Here is a 19,582-nt window from a genome sequence, read left to right on the forward strand (position 1 = left end):
TTTTTGAGCAGCAGCAGGGATTGGTGGACCAGAATTTAGCATTTGAGCAGGCATATTACAAAGAAGTGGAAAGCAAGGAGCTACAGGGTCTCCTGTCCAGACTGAGTAAGGGGTGGTCCCCCTCACCCCAACCGTCCAGCCAGTCCAGCCAGCTCACTCACCAACACACAGGGCTTTGCTTTGAAAGGGGTCTGGCTTATGCATAGGCTCCAGCGCAGAAAGCACAGCTCCTCCCCGACCACCCTCCCTTCCCCCGAGATGTCATCTTTTGAAATGATTTCATGTGGAAGCATTGCTAAGTAAATTCGCTAAATGCCCATTCATCCCCATCAGATAGGAACCCGGTGAAGCGGGAAATGCGAAAATGGCCCCAGCTCCAGCCCTGAAAGATGCTCTCTGGGGTTGCCAAATGGAGCCACAGCAGGCTGACCCTGGGAGGCCTGAGACTTCCCAGAGGGGGCTCCTGGAGCCTGGCCTTGGCCCCTTCAGTCCTCCCACCCGAGCTTCTCAAGAGGCCCTGCTTAGCATTCCTGCTGCTGGGGACCCATTCAGAGGTTAACTTGTCCTTTTATTCATCGGGAGAACAATAATGAACTGTCGCAGAGTGTGGCAAGGGTTTGGTAAATAAGAGCAGCTGAGACGGAGGAGATGGAGTGGGCCTCTGAAAGGCTGGGAAAGACGACTTCATAAGGTCATGGCATTGCTGCTTACGCCAGCAGCTTCCTGGAGGCCGGTGTTGTTGTTGTTGTTGTTGTTGTTGTTGTTGTTGTTGTTGTTTAGCAGCAGGCCATACGACCCTGGGAACCTAGGCCACTTTGGTCACCACTGTCCAGACACACCGAAGGTTGGCCTTTTGGGCCTATCCCCCCAGGATTCCCTTCTGTGTAGATCAGCAGAGCTCTGCATCCCTTGCAGGATAAGTTTTTACCAGGCTGCAGATGCAGGAAGGACTTGAGGCATCGGCCGCCCCAGCCCCAGTTATGCTTGGCTTCTAGTTGGGTTTTTTTTTTCCAGTAAGAGGCTGGGGCATTGGCCACACTTATTTTCAACTCAGCATCCCTCAGCTGCTCTGTTCCACCCTTTTCCCACTCATCCAGAATTGAGAGTTAGTTAACACACACGATCCAATGAGTGCATAACGGCTCAGAGTGACAACACTGAAGAGGGGCAGACAAAGAGAGAAGGGTTGAGGACTGAAGATAGGACAGACCAGGCATCTCAGAGGCAGAGAGAGCAGAGCAGCATGCAGTGAGTGGGTACCTACTGTGTGCCCTCAAATCTACCCATCCTTCCAGTGAAAAATGCATGATGGACCTACTGTGTGCTCAGTGTGTTTGGAAGTGAGCAGTCAGAAGGAAATGCATTTACAGAGGGCCACTGTGCAGAGAGCCTAGTGGCCCGTTTATCCTTTAGTCACATAGAGGGGTGTGGCAGTGCAGCTGGAGCTCGCTGCGTCCTGAAATACTACACTGTGTCTCTTAAGTCCAGTGTTAGTGTTAGGGAGAAGCACAGTAGACGCACAGAGGCGCGTGCTCCTCAAGCATGGGGACTCTGAGTTAAAACTCCGGCACCCACATAAAGGCAGAGGCAGCAGTGAGCACCTGCCATCCCAGCACTCCTCCTGTGAGGCAGCAGGCAGACACGGAGACTCCCTAGGAACCCGCAGGCTGGCCAGTCTGGTGTACACAGTGGTGAATAAGAGAGCCTGCCTCAAACAGGATGGAAGGGGGTCCTCTGACTTCCATATGCAGACCGTGCCACATGGGCCCTTGCACTAACATTCACTTGCACTTCCACAGAAGAAACACACACACACACACACACACACACACACACACACACACACTTCAAAAGAGGATACAACCTCGCTGTGTTCCCATAGTACCTTTCTTCCCACCTCGCCCAACCCTGAAGAGTGGTTAACCCCAGCACCCCCCCAGCACCCCCCCAGCCCCGCCTCCCCAAGCGATGGAGCCTGGTGACAAAGGAGCTGTCACATCAGCACCATTTACCTGTTTGGGTTTATTCAGTGGAAGAGGCGACTGCATCTCTGGCAGATGGAGACCTGTGCGACTGCCTTTTAAAATACTGTCACAGCTGTATGCACAAGCTGATTAGCTGTGACGGCACTGTGAACGCCGAGATTGATGGTGATAAATTTGGGATAACAATGCTGGGAACAATGTCATCCATTTGCATGGGCTCTTCATATTTTTTAAAGCTCTTCTCAATCCACAGCCCAGTGGTTATCGAGCACTCGGATTCATCCGCTGCGCACTGTGCACTGAAGGAGTCGTTTCTAACTCAGCTCATCTTGACTCGTGCATTCCTTCATCATTCATTCATTCACTTACTCACTCACTCATTCATTCATTCGACAAGCATTAGTGTGGGCCCAGCCATATGCCAAGAATGAGCAGATGTGACCCGATTCTCTGCTTGTGGACCTTGTATTGTGAGGTAACCTGGAGAGCACTTTCAAATGCTGACAAAGTCAATGCTGTGATGGGATAAAGTTTGGTTAGAGGAGGCGTGGGCTACTTTAGGTGGAATGGCCAGAAAAGACCCGTCTGAAGAAATGACATTTGAAAGATCGAAATGACAAGGGCAGAATTAGAGAAATAGAGGACAAAAATGGCCCAGGAACAGCAAGTGCGAAGGCCCTGAGTCTGATCTACGACACTGATGACTACTGTTGCCCATGGCCAATGCTGAACACAGATACCAAAGCATATAAGACACAATGCCTGTCCTCAGAGTACCCTGTATAACAGAGCATGTGGGAGAGAGATGCAGACACAGCCCGGGCTGGCTCGCTCTAATTGCCAACTTGACAAAGCCTACAATCACATGGGGAAACTGTTGTAATGAAGGATTGCTTATGTCTGGGGACAGGCACTGTCAGAATTAAGTTAATTGATATGGGAAGGCCCAGCGCACTGGTTGTGGTACTGTTCACTAGGCAAGTGGGGTCCTAAGGTGTATAACAGTAGAGAGGCCAGGCTGAGCATGACCGTCAATCAAGGAAGCAGATGAGCATGCATGAGTTCTCTCTGCTCATGACTGTGTGTGTGTGGTGTGTCATGACATCCCAAACTACTGCTGCAGTGCCTTCATTGAAGTGATGGATGTTAACCAGGACAATAACCCTTCTCTCTAAATTGCCCCCTTCTGGGATGTTACAACACAGCAGCAAGAATGAAACTAGAAATCAGCCTGCTTTCGTGTAATGTAGCAGGCCCAGGGACAGGACCTGCCAAGAGGATGCATCACCAGGCTGTGTGCTGTGGTCAGAACAGGCCAGTCCAGGAAAACAGAGTGAAATCTGCTTCCTAGGACTAACAAGGGAGGCAAAGCCCAACATCTCCATGGTCTACAGAGAACTCTGACTTTCTCTTCTATTTTCCTCCTGCAGGACAAATGACCAGCTGGTGGCATTTCTTTCCCGATACCGAGATATGAACTTCCTGAAGTCACATGGCCGAGACAATGCCAGGTAATGCCCTGAGCACCACAGAAGTGGAAAGCTTATCACTGGAACCTTCTCCCAGGCTGGTTTTACACAACCAGAGAAAAGTCTCCTGTGTGAGGAGAGCTCAGGGCCCCACTTGTTAGCTGAGGACAGAGAGAAGCAGATTCTTCTCGCAGGCTTCCCACTTTCCTTCCAATAAATCTTTTAAATTTGTTCCTGTATGTGGGTGTGTATGCATCAGTGTTCAGGTACACATGTGTATGTAGCTTCACATGCACCTGTGTGTATGTAGGTGGGGGTGCATGTGTGTATGTAGGTGCACATGCACCTGTGTATGTGTATATAGGTTGGAGTGCACATGTGTATTCAGATGCACATGCACCTGGGCATGTGCGCATGTGGAAGCTGAAGGACAGCCCCAAGTATCACTCTTCAGGTACCATCCGCCATTTTGATTTTGAGGCAGGATCTCTCACGCAGGCTCTGGGGGATTGAACTCGTGTCCTCAGGCTTGCACGCCAAACACTTTATCAGCAGAGCCATCTCCCCAGCTCATTTAGAACCTTTTATGTGTTTTTTCCAAGGAATTCTATGAGTTCATTTTTTTATTTTGTTAATCCTTGGAGCCGAAGTCATCGTGGTTAATTCTCATTTGGTTGGTAGGTAAACTGAGGACTGCATCTAAGTGATATCCCCGCATCCCACAGTCCTTTTGCCTACCACGCAAGAGCTACTCACCTCATGCCAACCACATCCCAGGCACTGCTCCAGCAGTGAACAAGGCCATCTTCAGGCCCTCAGAGAGTTTACTTTCTGGCTGAAACACTCAGGTTAGCATGAAGTTGAGTCGAGAGGTCTAACCTTCTCCTCCATGTCTGTTCACGGAGCACTCTGAGGATGGAGCCTGGAGGCACGCAGCCCCCACATCTCCCACTTAAAGCAAGCAATGTCAAAAGCTAGGAGTTTGGCTTGGGAAGATGGCTTAGCCTTTAAACTACTCACCTTACAAGTATGAGTCCAGTTCCCAGAAACTCTGCAAAACTCCAGGCAGGGCAGCACCCATGTGTAATTCCAGAGAGATAGGAGGAAGATAGTCCAACCAGCCTGGCCTACAGGATGAAGTTTCAGATCAATGAAAGTCTTGAAGTGCTTAAGCATCACCACCTGATATTGCCCTGTGATCTCCACGCTCATGTCATATATGCACACCTGTGCCTGTTTACGTGTGCATAAACACATAGACACACATATGTGAACACATACTAAGACACAAACAGCATCTCTTCCTAGTAGAAGAGGCAGTCTTGAGTAACCCCTAGGTTCTGGCATTGAAAAGCACACAACACACTCTGTTAGTTCTAGAAATCATTGTAGCCTGTTAATATTTTTTGTTTGGCTCCTTTGATATTTCATGTGGCTGTTTGTTTTGGTAAACTTGTATGAACATAATATCTCCCTCAAGAATCAAGATTTTCGATTAACTGCAACAAGCCTGGGAGTCCGTAGCCTGGTATCTGACTTAGCTCAGGGCTGACACCGAGTGTAACCCTATCTTCCCCAGGCCACTGGAGCTCTTCTCCCTGTCCCTGATCTGGCCATGGTTGGGATTTGAATTTACAGTCCCCGTTCAGGATTATCTCTTCTACGGATCATGAAGATGGCTGGTTCTGTGACTCAGTTTACCCTGTTGTCGTACAGAAGCAAACATACGCTCCCTGCCAAGAGCGTTCACGGAGTCCTTCCAGAACATTTAGGTTATGTTATTTCCTAAGTTTCACCTGTGGTTTTAGCCGCTGACCATGCGCATGTTGGTCCCTACTTGATTATATTCTTTCATTGTATTTAAAAGGGACTTCAGTGCCTAACAGTGAGTGCTCTGTGAATCCCTATCAGTAAATGCAGCATGTCCAGGCCACGAGTGGTGGAGCAGCTGGCTGGACAAGTACAAATCATGGCCACGGTGGGTCATCTTCCTGCTAAGACCCCAGTACTCCGCTGGGCTTCTTGGCTCATTGCATATGATATTGGCTTGATCCAGTGTAGATTTGAGAATTGATATCTTTATTCTCAGGAAATGAAAAGGAGGCTCCAGGAGCTCAAACGGCTTTCCTAAGGTCGTCCAGGTGGTACGTTAGGACTTGAACCCAGGCCCTTCTGACAACAAAGGTGTGTGTCAGTTAGCTCTTGTAACCATTCTACGGAGTGCTCATTATTAAAAGTGACCCTGATATTGATATTCCTATCCCATGGGTAGATAATAAAACCCTTGTTCTCCCCCATGTAGCCTATAGGATGTGAATAGCTTGCATCATGGGCAAGGAGCCCATTTATCAACACATATTAAAAAAAATCATATCCGCCCCAGAAGCACTGTTTCAAGATAACCATTCTTTGGTCTTGGCTCACGATTTCTCCCTAGTGTTACACTAGTAACTTGGTAGCACAATTAAAGTCATGAGCTTTGGGTTGCACCTCCTAGGATAAAATGCTGATCCACTGTGTCTCGGGCTGTGTTGCGTTGCTTGTGGAACTTAACCTCTCTGCGACCATTCCTTTACCAGTAATGTGATGTAACAACAATCCTAGGTGGCTAGGATTAAATGAGATGTTGTTGTTGTTGTTGTTGTTGTTGTTGATGATGATGATGATGATGATGGACAGGTGGTGCTTACATGGCTCATAGCAGCATAACATGTTACCAGCACGCGCCTCTCCATCCCTAAAGCCCAAGTATCACAGATCAAAATTGCCCACAAGTTACTATATTCACTCTTTACTTCCCTAGCTGGGACTCTCTCATTTACATAAATTAAAGGCTATGGGTTTAGTGTTAATTTAGTAATAAAATGAATCAATGTGCCATCGCCTACAACTTCCTTCTCTCTTGTTAGCCAAGTCTTCCCTTACTTTGGGTACAAGGCTCCCCACAGCCCATCTCTCATTACCCTGAGCCCAGCTTCGCCCTGGATCCCTTCCTGGTGCTGTGGCACAGAGAGCTCTTCAGGTGGTGGATGACATGACGTACGCCTGCTTCAGACATAACTTGTGCATGGGGGGGTTAGTGGAACAAGTTGTACTGTGTAACTGCGTGTGGCTGAATTAAGCAGCTGAACTGACAGCACCGAGTCTAGATGATTCCATTTTCCTGAGTGCTGACTTAATTATCTAGCTCTAGTTGTGTGGCCATTGACAACTCAGTAGCTGGTTTTATGTTACAAGCAAGGAAGCTGAGATACAGAGAAATGTTGGACCCCCAGAATCAGGGCAAAGCTGGGACTCAAGCCTTCCTGGGTGTGTCCAAAGAGGCCAATCTCAAGATTCCCACAGGGCGTACCTTCCCTGGTTTCCAGACTTGGTTTGCTCCAGTAAGTCAGGTGCTTTTTTTTTTTTTTAATTATCAGGTTTTTTGAGAATATTGTACAATGTGCATCTTAGAGTTACTACTGCAGTGACGAAACACCATGACCAAAGCAACTTGGGGAGGAAAGGACGGATTTGACTTACACTTCCACATCTCTGTTCATCATCAAAGGCAGTTGGGACAGGAACTGAACAAGACAGGAGCCCGAAGGCAGAAGCTGAGGCTGAGGCCATGGTGTGTGCTGCCTACTAGGCCTTGCCACTCATGGCTTGCTCAGCCAGCTTTCTTATATAACCCAGGGCCACCAGCCCAGAGATGGCACCTCCCACAATCAGCTGGACACAGATCGCTAATTTCAAAATGCCCTACAGGCTTGCCAAGAGCCTAATCTTACGGAGTTCCCTCCTTTCAAATAGCTCTAGTCTGTGTCCAGTTGACATAAAAACCAGCTGTCGTTACATTTCTCCTCCCCCCGCCCCGAGTCCTCCCAGATCGACTCTCTTCCCTACACACTCTACTTTGTGCCTTCTTTTTTTTTTTTAACTCTAAAAAAAAATTTAAACCCATCAGAACCAATTTATGATGCCCATATATTCTTGGCGCTGTGGCCTTCCACATGGAGCATGGAACTTACAAGGGACTATGTTCTCTCTCTCCCTCTACCAGCAGTTGCCATTTGTCAGAACCTTCCTAACTAGGGCTACGACTTCGTGCCCACCCTCCACCTCGTGCTGGGATTCGGTCTGGCTTGCCCTTGCATGGGTCTTGTGCATGCTGTCCCAGCAGCTGTGAGTTCCTGTGTGCCGCCCGCTGTGCTCATAAGGCACTGTTTCCTCCTAGTCATCCACTGCCTCTGGCTCTTACAGTCTCTCTGTCCCCTCTTCAGCAATGGTCCCTGAGCCTTGGGAGGGGGGGGATGGGTGTTATGTGGAGGTCTCATTTAGAGCTGAGCACTTTGAAGTCTCTTACTTTCTTCACAATGATCAGTTGTGGGTCTCTGTGTTAGTCACCATCTACTGCAAATAGAAACTTCTCAGACAAGGGCTGGGACAGGTATTTGTTTATGGGTATAACCATATGTCATTAGGAGTCGGTTTATAATATGCTCATTTATTGGAATAATAGCGGTAGGTTCTCTCCTGGGCTGATGACCCATGTAGCCATAAGGGCCTTGGCCTGATAAATGTGCTAGGGGATTCTGAGGCAAATGTCTCGGCTCCACTGAGCTGCAGTGTTCTCCCCTTTGCAAAACAATGCAGCTGAATGAGCTAGTTTCCAGAGCCATGGACGCAGTCTGGAATGGCTTGCCTCTGGACCCTTGTAAGAGCAGGTGATAAAAGCAGAGAGACTGAAAGGTGAAAAGACATGAGGAAGAAGAGCAAGCAGTGGAGTGCAGCATAGGTTGCAGGGTGCCTCCATTTTCACTTCCATATGGAACCTAACAGCCACTCTGACCCTTGGTGCCTATCTCCAGCCCTTAGCAGCAAGTTTTGACTTTCGGCTCCCACTGTAAAGCAATCTTGTATTTTAACAGCTGCCAAATTGGTGCTGACTGGTCCTATAATTAAGTGGATGGGAGTGCAGCATTCGATATTTCCCCCCAGTTTAGTTTGCATCTCAAAAAAAAAAAAAAGCACCAATGGAATGACTGACTTGTGGTGCAGTCATCATTTCTTAGGGACATCAGTAGGACCAAAGCCTGTGCCCTGAAGTTTATTCTGTGCCCTGAATAATGGCATTGTGTCTGGAACTCCTCGCCCCTCTGCTCGGATGCAGTCTGCCCAAGTCTTGGTGTGCGGGGACAGAGAAATAGGGAAAGTCAGTTTCCTCTGATAACAGTAGTTTCTTGTGGGATATTTTCTGCTCCGTGTAATTTCTCATTCACCAAGAGCCCAGTGTTTGTTTGGTATGTGATAGGATGTAAATGGTAAAACAGAAATGATGGTATCAAAATCTCATCTCTGCTACATCCCAGCTATGGGTCTCTGGCACTTAGCCCTGACTGTCCTTGCGCCTCTGTGTAGAGCAGGCAAATAAGCAACAACAGCATGAAATGGCTTACTGACCGCTGGACGGCACTGAGCTGGATGCTTTGAATGTGTTGCCTCATTCCAGCCTCTCCTGGTAGATGCTCTCCCATTAGAGAGAAAAATACAGCTGAGGACTAGAGAACCGCCTTGTCTTACCCACTCGCTCTGCTAAGCTCTTATGGCTGGCTACTGACAGAGCTGCAGCACAGAAGTTAAATGTGTAGGCTCTGAAGCCAGAAGGCCTGCCCGTTCTCAGCACTTACTGTGTGACACCCACTGTAAGCTGCATCAATTACTTGTTTATCTGCTCTCTTGTCAGTCAAACAGGACCGATGGGAATAAGGTCAAGCATGTAGAATGTGCCAGGATTTTCTGAGTTGTAGACAGGCATGATGGTTCAGCCCTTTAATGCCAGCAACTTGGGAGGCTGAGGGAGGAAGATTGCAAGTTCAAGGCTAGCCTGGGAGACTTAATGAAACCTGTGTCAAAAGTTTAAAAAAGAAGCCATGTGAGGCCAGTGAGATGGCTCAGTGAGTAATAATGTTTGGCCATAGTAGCCTGGTGATCTGAGTTTGTTCCCCAAAACTCATGTAAAGGCCGGAGGAGAGAACCAGCTCCACAGAATTGTACTCTGGTCTCCCATATGCACATCATAGCACATGTGCCTACACACACACACACACACGGGGGGGGGGGGGGGGGAAGGGGGGAGGGGGGAGGCAAAGTGCAAAGACAGAGACAGCAACAGAGACAAGGAGAAACAGCCACTCACAGAGGGAGTAGATAATATTCACTCATTTGTTTTTTTAATGGCTGATAGCTAATTGGGTAAGGGTACTTGTTGGCCAAGCTTGACAACCTGAGTTCAGTCCCCAAAATCCACATAGTAGAAGGAAAGAATCAGCTTCTGCAAGTTGTTCTTTGACCTCCACACATTTACCATGGCATGCATGCATGCATACATACATACATACATACATACATACATGTGAAATAAATAAGTACACGTGAAAGATGTAAATACGTACATGACTAAAAGAAGCCTAGAGAAGAGGTGATCAGCGGCAGAGAGCCTGTGCAAGGTCCTGAGTTCCATTTCCAATGCTGCAGAAACAAAGAAGGAAGCAAATTAATATATAGCTTCTTGGGACAACTGCTTTGCACGGGGACAAGTGGCGATGGTGACGGTGAAGCATCAGGAGTGACAGACATGTGACTCTAACTCTCAGAAGAGCTTGCAGTCTTCCCAGTGTGGGAAGCACAAGCAGGTGTGAGGCTAGGAGAGGATCCAGCTCCAGATCAGGAACAGCGCAGGCAGCTTCCCCCACCTCTCCTCCTGTCTGGACTCACCTGCTGCAGGCAGCCTTCCCACGCTGGGTACCAGGATGGCTCAGAGCAGCATCAGGTACTCCTCTTCTCTAATGCCGAATTAATTCTCCACCTCAAATCCCATCGGGTGTGTAAACAGGCAACTGATTAACCTAAAGTTGCCAAGTCCACAGGGAGCCTGGCCAGGAGCCTCCTACTGGCAGATCTGCTGTCTGGAGGTTCTTTGGTACCGCCTTGCTTCTGCTGTGGTCTTCACTAGGAGGGGGAGGGGAAGGGGGAGGCTCCCTCCTGTGGCTCACACACAGCACTCTAATGGGAGCACATAATTAATGGTACATCTCCAGTACAGAAAGCAGATCACATTGCAGTGTTTCTCCCCATGCACCTGACTTAGCTATTTATCACACTCACCATGGCGTCCCATAAGTTTCAGGAGCCATGTCACCTTAGAACTTTGTGTTATGCTCACTCTTGCCTCCTACCCCCTGCACAGGTCTATGCATGCATGCCCTCCCATTTGTCTACCCTGCACTTTTCTGTTTTTTCAAGATGGTGTGAAGTCTCTCCCCTCCCCCTTCCCCTCCCCCTCCTAGTGAAGACCACATGAGAGTCTTCTGACTCTCTCTCTCTCTCTCTCTCTCTCTCTCTCTCTCTCTCTCTCTCTCCCTCCCTCCCTCCCTCCCTCCCTCCCTCCCTCCCTCCCTCGTAGTGAAGACTGTGGTGTGTACTTGGCAAATGGTAGCTGTCAGTACTACTTTTTTCTCTGCCTCTAGGTGGGAGAAAAGGGCAGAAATGGTGTTCTCAGTCCTTGTCCTGGCAGAAACCGGGGTCTAGGATCTCAAAGATGCTCTCTGGAGCTGATAAAAATCATGACTATCCCAAGCCCAAGTTCTCTCTGCTACTGAAGAGTAGAGTTATGCCAGGGCTCCGAGAAGAGTGTGGCCAGCAAAGATGCTGGAGTCTGCGCAGGTCAGGACCTAGTGCTAGCTCCTGGCCAGCTCCTGACCTGAGGTAGTAGGGAGGGTTTGTGTTGATAGTGCTTGGAGAGGATTAGGAGGACAAGTAGGACACCTATCACCTCCACCATCACACTAGCATAAAATAACTGCAGGGACTGGGCTTAAAGGGGGAACCCTGGGTGCTGTCCTTGGTGCTGACGTATCCTTCCGGTTCAGTGTGCGGGGATGACATGACATACCTTTCTGGTTCAGTGTGCGGGGATGACATATTCTTCTGGTTCAGCGTGCGGGGATGACGTATCCTTCTGGTTCAGAGTGCGTGGAGTTTCTTCTTTAGCTCTGGCCGTAAACTGTGTGCTTTTCTGCTAAATCCTAGAAGAGGAAAGGTAGAGAAACAAACATTGAAAACACCCAATACCCCAAATGTTTTTGGGGGGATGACTGTATGCCCGATGCTGTGTCAAGCCCACCCCTTTGCTAACTCTTTGAGGTATTTGAGGCATTGCTTCGGCCAGTCTTTTCCACCTGAGATATTGGAGCAGCCCGTGGATGAAGGAGTGCGGGGTTAGTTCCAGGTGTAGAGCCTAGACCAAGGAGCCTGGCTTCCTGGCTCTCCTGCGTCTGTGGCTGTGGTGTATATTACATATTACACATGGTTTGCAAGGTGGGAGCATGTCAGATGCTTGGCTGACTGCAGAGTTTGTGGAATGTTGTGACTTATTCTGTAGCTTTGTTTTTAGTTGTTTGCGTATCTGTATGTGTGAAGATACGTGTGTGGATAGACATGACCTTGGCCTAAGAGTTCGCTAGTTAGGCTGGGCTGGCTTACCACTGAGCCTGGGGAGCCGCTGCCCTCTGCTTCTGAGCAGAGGGTTCCAAGCGTGCACCCCCACACTTGCTTGTCACATGCGTTTCTAGAGACAGACGGCCTTGCATGCTTATTTTCTTACATGGCAAGCACGCTGCCCAGTAAGCCATGACTCAGCCCTTGGCTTTCTGTCTTACGTGAAGTGGCCGGTTTGTGTTTTTCTAGAGGGGCCCCACAACTGGGTGCCAGCCAGGGGGGTGCATAGAGCAGACGTGTTTGTCGAGGAAGGAGACTGTGAAGCATCATTTATCTCCTCTGCGTTTCTGCTGCTTGCTCAGCTGCAGCATCATTTACCTTAGTGAACGGCTGAGGCCTTTTCCGGGCACACTGTAGGCCCCAGGGGGAGGCCTCCACTTTCTAGAACTCACAAGAAAGTCCTGGGACACCCCCCATACTTGGTGGCTATGCCAAGCCGGCAACCAAGGAATAAACAGAATTGAAAAACTGCTTTGGCTCCTGGTGATACAGTGGAGCCCTCATCACTGACCTCTTCTGCCCCGGGGACATTTGGGCCCTCTGCCTCCATCGGGACCCTCCGTGTGGCTCACATTCCTTCCCAGCTGTTAAAAGTTTGGTCTGTTGAGTCCCAGTGCAGCCTATGTAGCTAAGACTCGGTCCTATACTAAACGTACACAAAAATAAATAAATAAACCTTGGAAGGCAAGCCACACATTTTTCAGAACTAGATGCAAGTGTTTCTATTTGAAATTCATGAAACCCATCTCGAAGGCGCGAGTCCTAATGGGCCCCCCAGAAAACCTTCTTTCAAAGTAAAGATGAGACTCCTGTTCTCGGACATTGTCTCTCTGAGGCAAATAGAAACGCTCGCATGCATCATCCCTGCCCCTTAGCGAAGGGCCCTGGTGAACTAGAGCAGCAAAGAGTGACAGAAACATCCAGAGCTTGCCTCCGAGTAAAGTTCAAGACCGCCAGCTCTGTGGGTTTGGGAAGTTACTTAACCTTTCTTGGTTTGGTTGTGTTTGAGGCGCATTCTTGCTGTGTAGCTCCAGCTGCCCTGGTTCTCACTGTACAGCCCAAGATGACCTTGAGTTCAAGGCGAGCCTCCCGCCTCACTTCCCCCAAGTGCCGAAATGTCCAAGCCTGCCCGAAACGACTCAGCCTTTCAGAGAGCCCGTTCCTCTAACACACCTGCTGCGTGTCAGATGTTAGAGGAATTGGGTAGGTACTTGGTTGTGTCGTTCCTGTGACTTCCTGGTTGTCCAATGGCTGTGGCTCCTGCCCTTCCTGTTGTTTAGTCATCTCACACGCAAACATTTGCCGAGTATCTGGAATATGGAATGTATTACTATATAGGTTACAGCCAAGAACCAGAAGACAAACATCTCTGGTGTCCTGAGACCTCAGGAGCATGAATAGATGACAAACCTTACATTTGAGAAAGAGTATGCAGTGAGTAACAATAAGGCCTGGAAAAGATTCCAGGATGCTAGGAACAGGAGAGGGGTGCCACCTATGGAAGAGTTGATTGACGGTTGCCCCCATGCGTTGCTTGGGTGACCAGTACTTACTAAATGCTTTGCAAGGCCCTTGCAGGAACATCTGACTTGAGAGGTTGTTGGGACTCTGTATAGTGTGTTCATGCAGACTTGCAAAGCTAGGACAGGTGCCTGACTTTTCATAGTGCCTGTGTTGCTTTGGCACCACCTGTTGCCCAGATGTCCCAAGGTAACCATGGCAATGAGAAATAAAACTGGGAGGATGGAGAGAGCATCTCTGGTCCCCTTCTGCACATCATTAGTTTCATAGATGCAAACTAGTACTTGGCCCTCATGGGAGAGAGACAGGAGCAATACCTATAAAGAGGGTATCTTTAGGCTCACCTTGCCTTCCAACTTCACCTATTATCTTTTAAGTTATGGTGAATACACAGGACAGAGAAAATTTAAATTTAAAAATTAAATCTTGGCTCAAAGAGTTGACTCTGCTCCCCTGGTGGATACCCAGACTGTGTGCTATCGCCATCTTCTTCCAAGACAAAACAAAGTAGCTCCCTTGGCATGAGAAACTTTTCTCAGGTTTGACAAATGGCTTGTGTTTGTTTACTCGCCTTAACCAAAGCGCATATTTTCAGCTTATCCTGTTTAGAGTGACAGTGAACATGGAACCCACTCTCCCAAGGCCGTGAACATTTTATTTTGGAGATGACTCGTACATGAATATTGCATTTGAGTATTATGAGCTGGGAGAGCGCATTGAAATTACAGAAAAATGCCGTTAGCCCATTCCACAGAAGGAGGAGTCTGCCAGGCTTCTCTGATAGTATGGTTTCTGTGTGAATTTTCATATGTTACCTGAAATTAAAGTTTTTAGTGTGGCTCTGTGCAGGCACTGGACATTAGCAGCCAGCCAGAGTCAAGGCAGGATTTGATATTTCAGAGCTCAGGGCTGCCTTCCACAGTCCAGTTATGCTTCTGTGGAGATGATAGCGTGACTGGATGAACAGCTTTCACTGGGCTCCCCAGAAAGATTGGGGCTTTATGAATGAACTCATTAAAAAAAGAATAAGACCAGGGGTACTGGGCAGCTGGGCATTCCAGTGGACTCTGCTGGACTCTGCTGGCAAGTGAGTCCTCTGTGTGTCTTTGGAAAAGCAGCCAGCCAAACACAGAGCAGGACTGCTACAGACGTGGCAAGGAGAAGATTCACACAGAGGGTTAGGAATCAGAGCTTCTAAGACGCAGATTCCTGGACCGGCCCATGGCTCAGAAGGCTGGGACAGCAGAAAGATCCCTGCTTTTGGAGCCTTCTGGGCCGTAAGCACTTAACAGATGCGCACCTCACTTGAGTAAGGACCATCCCTCCTTCTGCTCGGTCCCATGGGCACCTAGAACCATGCTAGCACACAGTAGGTATTCAGTAAAGGCTCGCTGTGAGTGAGCTGAAAGTTCAAGAAGAAAGCTTGCTTATAGCTCTGCCCACACTCCTAAAATTCCCACTCCCTTATATCTCAGCTGGAGAGATTTGATTTTCCTAACTGCAGAGAAAGGCAGAGACAGAGATAGAGGCACACAGAGAGACAGTGAGAAGAAGTGCTACTTCTGCCCCATCTGCAGAAGTGAGGTGTGTGAGTGTGAGTGTGTGCACGCGTGTTTGTATGTGTGTGTGCCTGTGTGTGTCTGTGTGTGTGTGTGTGTTCTACTCTGAAAGTCAGGGGTGTCAATCTTTTGTTTGCATGGGAAGAGCTCAGAGGGTCCTTTTATTTATTTCCCCCAAATGCAGCCTGAGATCATGTAAGCCACAAACCACACCAGCACCAGTGGTCACTGACTTAGTCACAGACTGGAATTACAAACTCTCCTATCATGTTATAGTTGGGTGTAAATGCCTCAAGGCATAATTCATGCCCACTGATTCCACAAAAGTACTTATTAGATACTCCAGGATGCCACCACGTCTTGTCATTTTAATGTGCTAATGAAATACCCAAACAATCCTAATTTGTTTTTTTTTTACAAACTCATGTATAAGGTGTGAATTGAGAAACAGCTCTGAATGGGGATTGCAGTTCAGTGCTCTGGGTTTGAACCTAAGTGCTGAGTTTAAAAAAAAAAGAGGCAAAAATCTACTATACACATTAATTAATACAAATGCATCATGGTTTTGTTCTAGTTTTCACAGCAGAGCTATATGAAAGCCTTCTTCCTGGATTTGCGGTTTATTCATGGCAAGCCTTTACTGAACATCTACCATGTGCTAAGCATGGCACCAGATGCTCATGGGAACCAGGGAGAAGGAAGGGCGAGCCTTCCTCTAAGGAGCTATGTGTTCACCTGGAGCTTACATCCCAGAAGGCTCCTCACATGCAGACATCCATCTGGGAACCTCCATTTGAGGTGTGTGTGTGTGTGTGTGTGTGTGTGTGTGTGTGTGTGTGTGCGCGCGCGCGCGTGCGCGCGTGTAGGAATCTCATAGCACTGTCCTAAGATGAGAGCCCACAAGCTGCATTCACGAAACTGCCACAGCAACCACTAAAAGGCTGCTGGGAGATATTTCTAGAGAAAGAGAGGCAAGACTAGGTTCTCCAGGCTCTGGTGGGTGTTCTATCCAATAGGGTTACTTGACTCCTGCCCTATAGGTGCTGCGCCCTGCCTTACCCAGGAGGCACAAGGGTTAGACACACATGACATTCCCAGAATGCGCTCAGTAAATACAGTCACTACCTTCATGGCTCCGGGAAGACCTCTCTTACCCAGGTACTAAGGCTGCTTGTTTCACCCAGGTTCATCCGGAAACAGGGCCTGGACCGTCTTTTCCTGGAGTGTGATGCTCACATGTGGCGTCTGGGGGACCGGCGGATCCCAGAGGGCATTGCTGTGGATGGTGGCTCCGACTGGTTCCTGCTTAACCGGAAGTTTGTGGAGTACGTGGCATTTTCCACAGATGACCTGGTGACCAAAATGAAGCAGTTCTACTCTTACACCCTCCTTCCAGCTGAGGTAAGTTCTGGGAGCGATGCGGGGAGGGAGAGGGGAGGGGAAGAGATAGGTACAGCCTTAGCAGGGAGGGGAGGTAGGTACAGCCTTAGCAGAGTGAAGATCTGCCAGTGTGACCCTGGCTCCACCAACTGTCCTCCAAACCATCAGATAATGCTGCAGATCCCTGAAGACCTTGACCTCATAGCAAGAACTGTGGTACACACGTAGTGTCAAAGATGCTGACAACAGCCTTCATGGTCTCTGTGTGTACAAAGTTCAAAAAAAAAAAGCAGCCTTCATTCAAGGCACTCAGCCCCTATTCATAATAGAAAGAAAAACCCTAATATTCTGATTTTTCTAGAAAAATATGTTACTGCTATTTTGCAGCAAAAAAAAAAAGTTTTGAAATTGCAAAACTTCCTTGGATTGTTGACGATGGCCTTTGGAATTGTGCAGTGCATGCTAACAGTTCCAGGACACAGCCGCATCAACTTTTAACACCCTCCAGTCATCAATCATGCAGCAAAGCAATAACCATTTTCAGCACCAGTAATCCCCTTTTTCATTTGAATACAGTTCTGTCATTCCTGTCACTCCCTGATAGTGTTGTCTTCATTGCGCGCACACACACACACACACACACTCATAATAATCTAAAATTGCCCTAAGACAACCAAATGGGATCTCTTTCGCTGGCTCTCCTCATTGTCAGCCACATCATAGCCAAATGCTTAGGGCTCAGCCATTCCTGTGGAGCATACTGAATAAACCCCTGAATCTATTGTGGCACCATGGTGCAGCCCCCATTGCACAAGGCTCCAGACCATTCTAAAGCATCCTGACGCACCCTGGTGTATTGCCTGGAACATGCTAGAAGCCACCTTACCAGATCTGAGCCAAGCCAAGCTTCTAGCTTCATGTCCCTGACCTCTAGCCCAATTTTATCTTGACTTTTAACCTCAGGAAAACCCCAGTGCTGCTCTGTTTCCATGGAGCCCGTGACATTGCTCATGTGTGTCTCTGCTTCGCCCCGCCTGGGCCTCCAGCTCTGATTGCACAGCCTGTAGCAGACCATGCATCTCCATGTATGGTTCCCATGTGTTATCAGGGCCCGGGCCAGCTTCACAGAGGGCTGGCTGTCCACACATCTCAGTGTGAGAAACCCAGCCTCCCGGAGGCAGATTTTTTACTATTCTGCGCACATGTTAACTCATCAGCTTTTAATCCTATTTCAGCGAAAAATCACCTTTTCTCTGCATTCTGATAACCCCCTCATCCATTATCTTGCAGGGAATCTCTGCATCGTTATAAAGGACACAGGGCAATTGGTAATTGATGGAAGAGAGGTGCCTCTGTAGGCTTGTAGGCAATTCGAGTTTAAATCCAGGTCCCCTGCCAATGTCATTAGCATCACAGGAAGGCAAGTGAGTGGCGCTGAGTGGCAGGCAGAGAGAGCTTCATGCTGCCCGTCCACCCATTTAGAAGAGATTCTCAGGGAGTTTGGTTGTTCTCAGCAATATGGCAGCTGCACTGTCAGTACCCAAAGCTCTGAGTATGCTCACTGCCCCACCCCTGCCTCAGCGCTAAAACGTGTCCCTGGGGTCTCAGGCAGACCCTCTTCCTCCATTGTGCTGTGTCTACCTGTTTGTTCTTTCCTAGACAACTCTGGGGCTTAAAAGAAATCTAAAGGCTGTACCCATAAATTTGCAACAGTCAGACACGTATATCCACCAACAGCTCCCCCTGGTCCCCCAGGGGACCAGAGCCCAGAAGAAAATGTATTCTCTGGTTGGCAGAGATTGTTAAAAATCGTGTTGAAATAGAAAGCTCTCTTCCCCTTCTCTCTCCCAGCATGCCGGTGGCTCTAACAAAACACTGTATATCTCCTCTCTGTGCCTTTTACTCCCAGCATTACTTCTTTATCGGTGTCCTTGAAAGAATTAGCCAAGAGTCCTAAAATTAGGAAAGGATTATAGGTCCTGGTTCAGAACCACAGAAATTTGCAGCCCACCTTTACTTGCGTCATGTGGGCTCCTGGTTCAGCACCATGGACAGGAAACAACCCCTTGATGCCACACTGTGGCCTTAGTGGTCCCTCAACAAGCACCATGGACAGCAAACACACACCTAAATCCCTGTTCTAATTGCACAGGGGCTCCCTGGTCATCAGCAGCAACATCTCTTCCACCCATTTTTTTCTCCTTGTATTGTAGTAAAAATGATAGATGGATCTTTATTTGTCGCCGTGGAAGTGAGCATCTCTGCCCTTTCACTGTAGTTGGCACTGTGTAGGTGCACCCATGAGTCTGGCCTTCCTCACCCAGAGGTGAAATCCCAGCTCACGGGGCCATTGTTACAGATCTATTTCAGGCCTAACTTGTTGGGTTCCAGTCTGGCTCTTTGCAAGCAAGAGCCCCTTCCAGCCTATAGTTTTCTGGGGAGCTGCCCTCGCACCCATGTTTGCCTCTGGTCCCTATTTGTTGATATGTTCCGAGAAACACTTCCTATTTGTTAAGCTGACAGCAGATGTCCAGGGTGATAAAGAGCGGATATTTTCATATCAGATTCTAGGCACAAGTGAGGGGATGTTCAAGGCAAGAAACTTGTAGGTAGAATTAGCCAGTGAAGACTGAACAGATATCTGTACCCCGAGACGGACTGCTATGGGCGCTGACCCCGTGGGCCTAAAGAGAGACTTGACGCTGGTGTCCTGTGGAGCCCTTTGCACTTGATGGTCCTCGGGAAGGACGTGCCAACCCGACACACTTGGTTGTGTGCCACTGGGCTCTCAGGATGCACCCTCTTCTCCCCTGCAGTCGTTTTTCCACACGGTCCTGGAGAACAGCCCCCACTGTGACAGCATGGTGGATAACAACCTGCGCATCACCAACTGGAACCGCAAGCTGGGCTGCAAGTGCCAGTACAAGCATATTGTGGACTGGTGCGGCTGCTCGCCCAACGACTTCAAGCCCCAGGACTTCCATCGCTTCCAGGTGAGCCCACTTGCCCCACCACCCCCTTCCAGAAGGCCACAGTAAGCCTTTCAGGCCAGACATACGGGCCATCTCATGCTCGCTGCCCAATCTAGCACTCAACAGCAGTTAGCGAGCGCATGCCCCACATCCAG

At 48.7% G+C, this 19,582-nt stretch overlaps 1 protein-coding gene across 1 annotated transcript in view; it reads left to right on the top strand.

The window, feature by feature from the left end:
* The window catches only part of XYLT1 (xylosyltransferase 1), a 294,773-nt gene that overhangs the window by 244,608 nt on the left and 30,583 nt on the right, over window positions 1–19,582 (top strand). The window contains exons 6-8 of the mRNA XM_084774200.1: window positions 3,416–3,496; window positions 16,260–16,476; window positions 19,272–19,448. Of these exons, the coding sequence (XP_084630326.1) occupies window positions 3,416–3,496; window positions 16,260–16,476; window positions 19,272–19,448 (475 nt within the window). The remainder of the gene's footprint in view (window positions 1–3,415; window positions 3,497–16,259; window positions 16,477–19,271; window positions 19,449–19,582) is intronic.

The sequence above is a fragment of the Acomys minous genome (genome assembly GCF_964271855.1).
Source record: "Acomys minous genome assembly, chromosome: 2".
NCBI lineage: Eukaryota > Metazoa > Chordata > Mammalia > Rodentia > Muridae > Acomys > Acomys minous.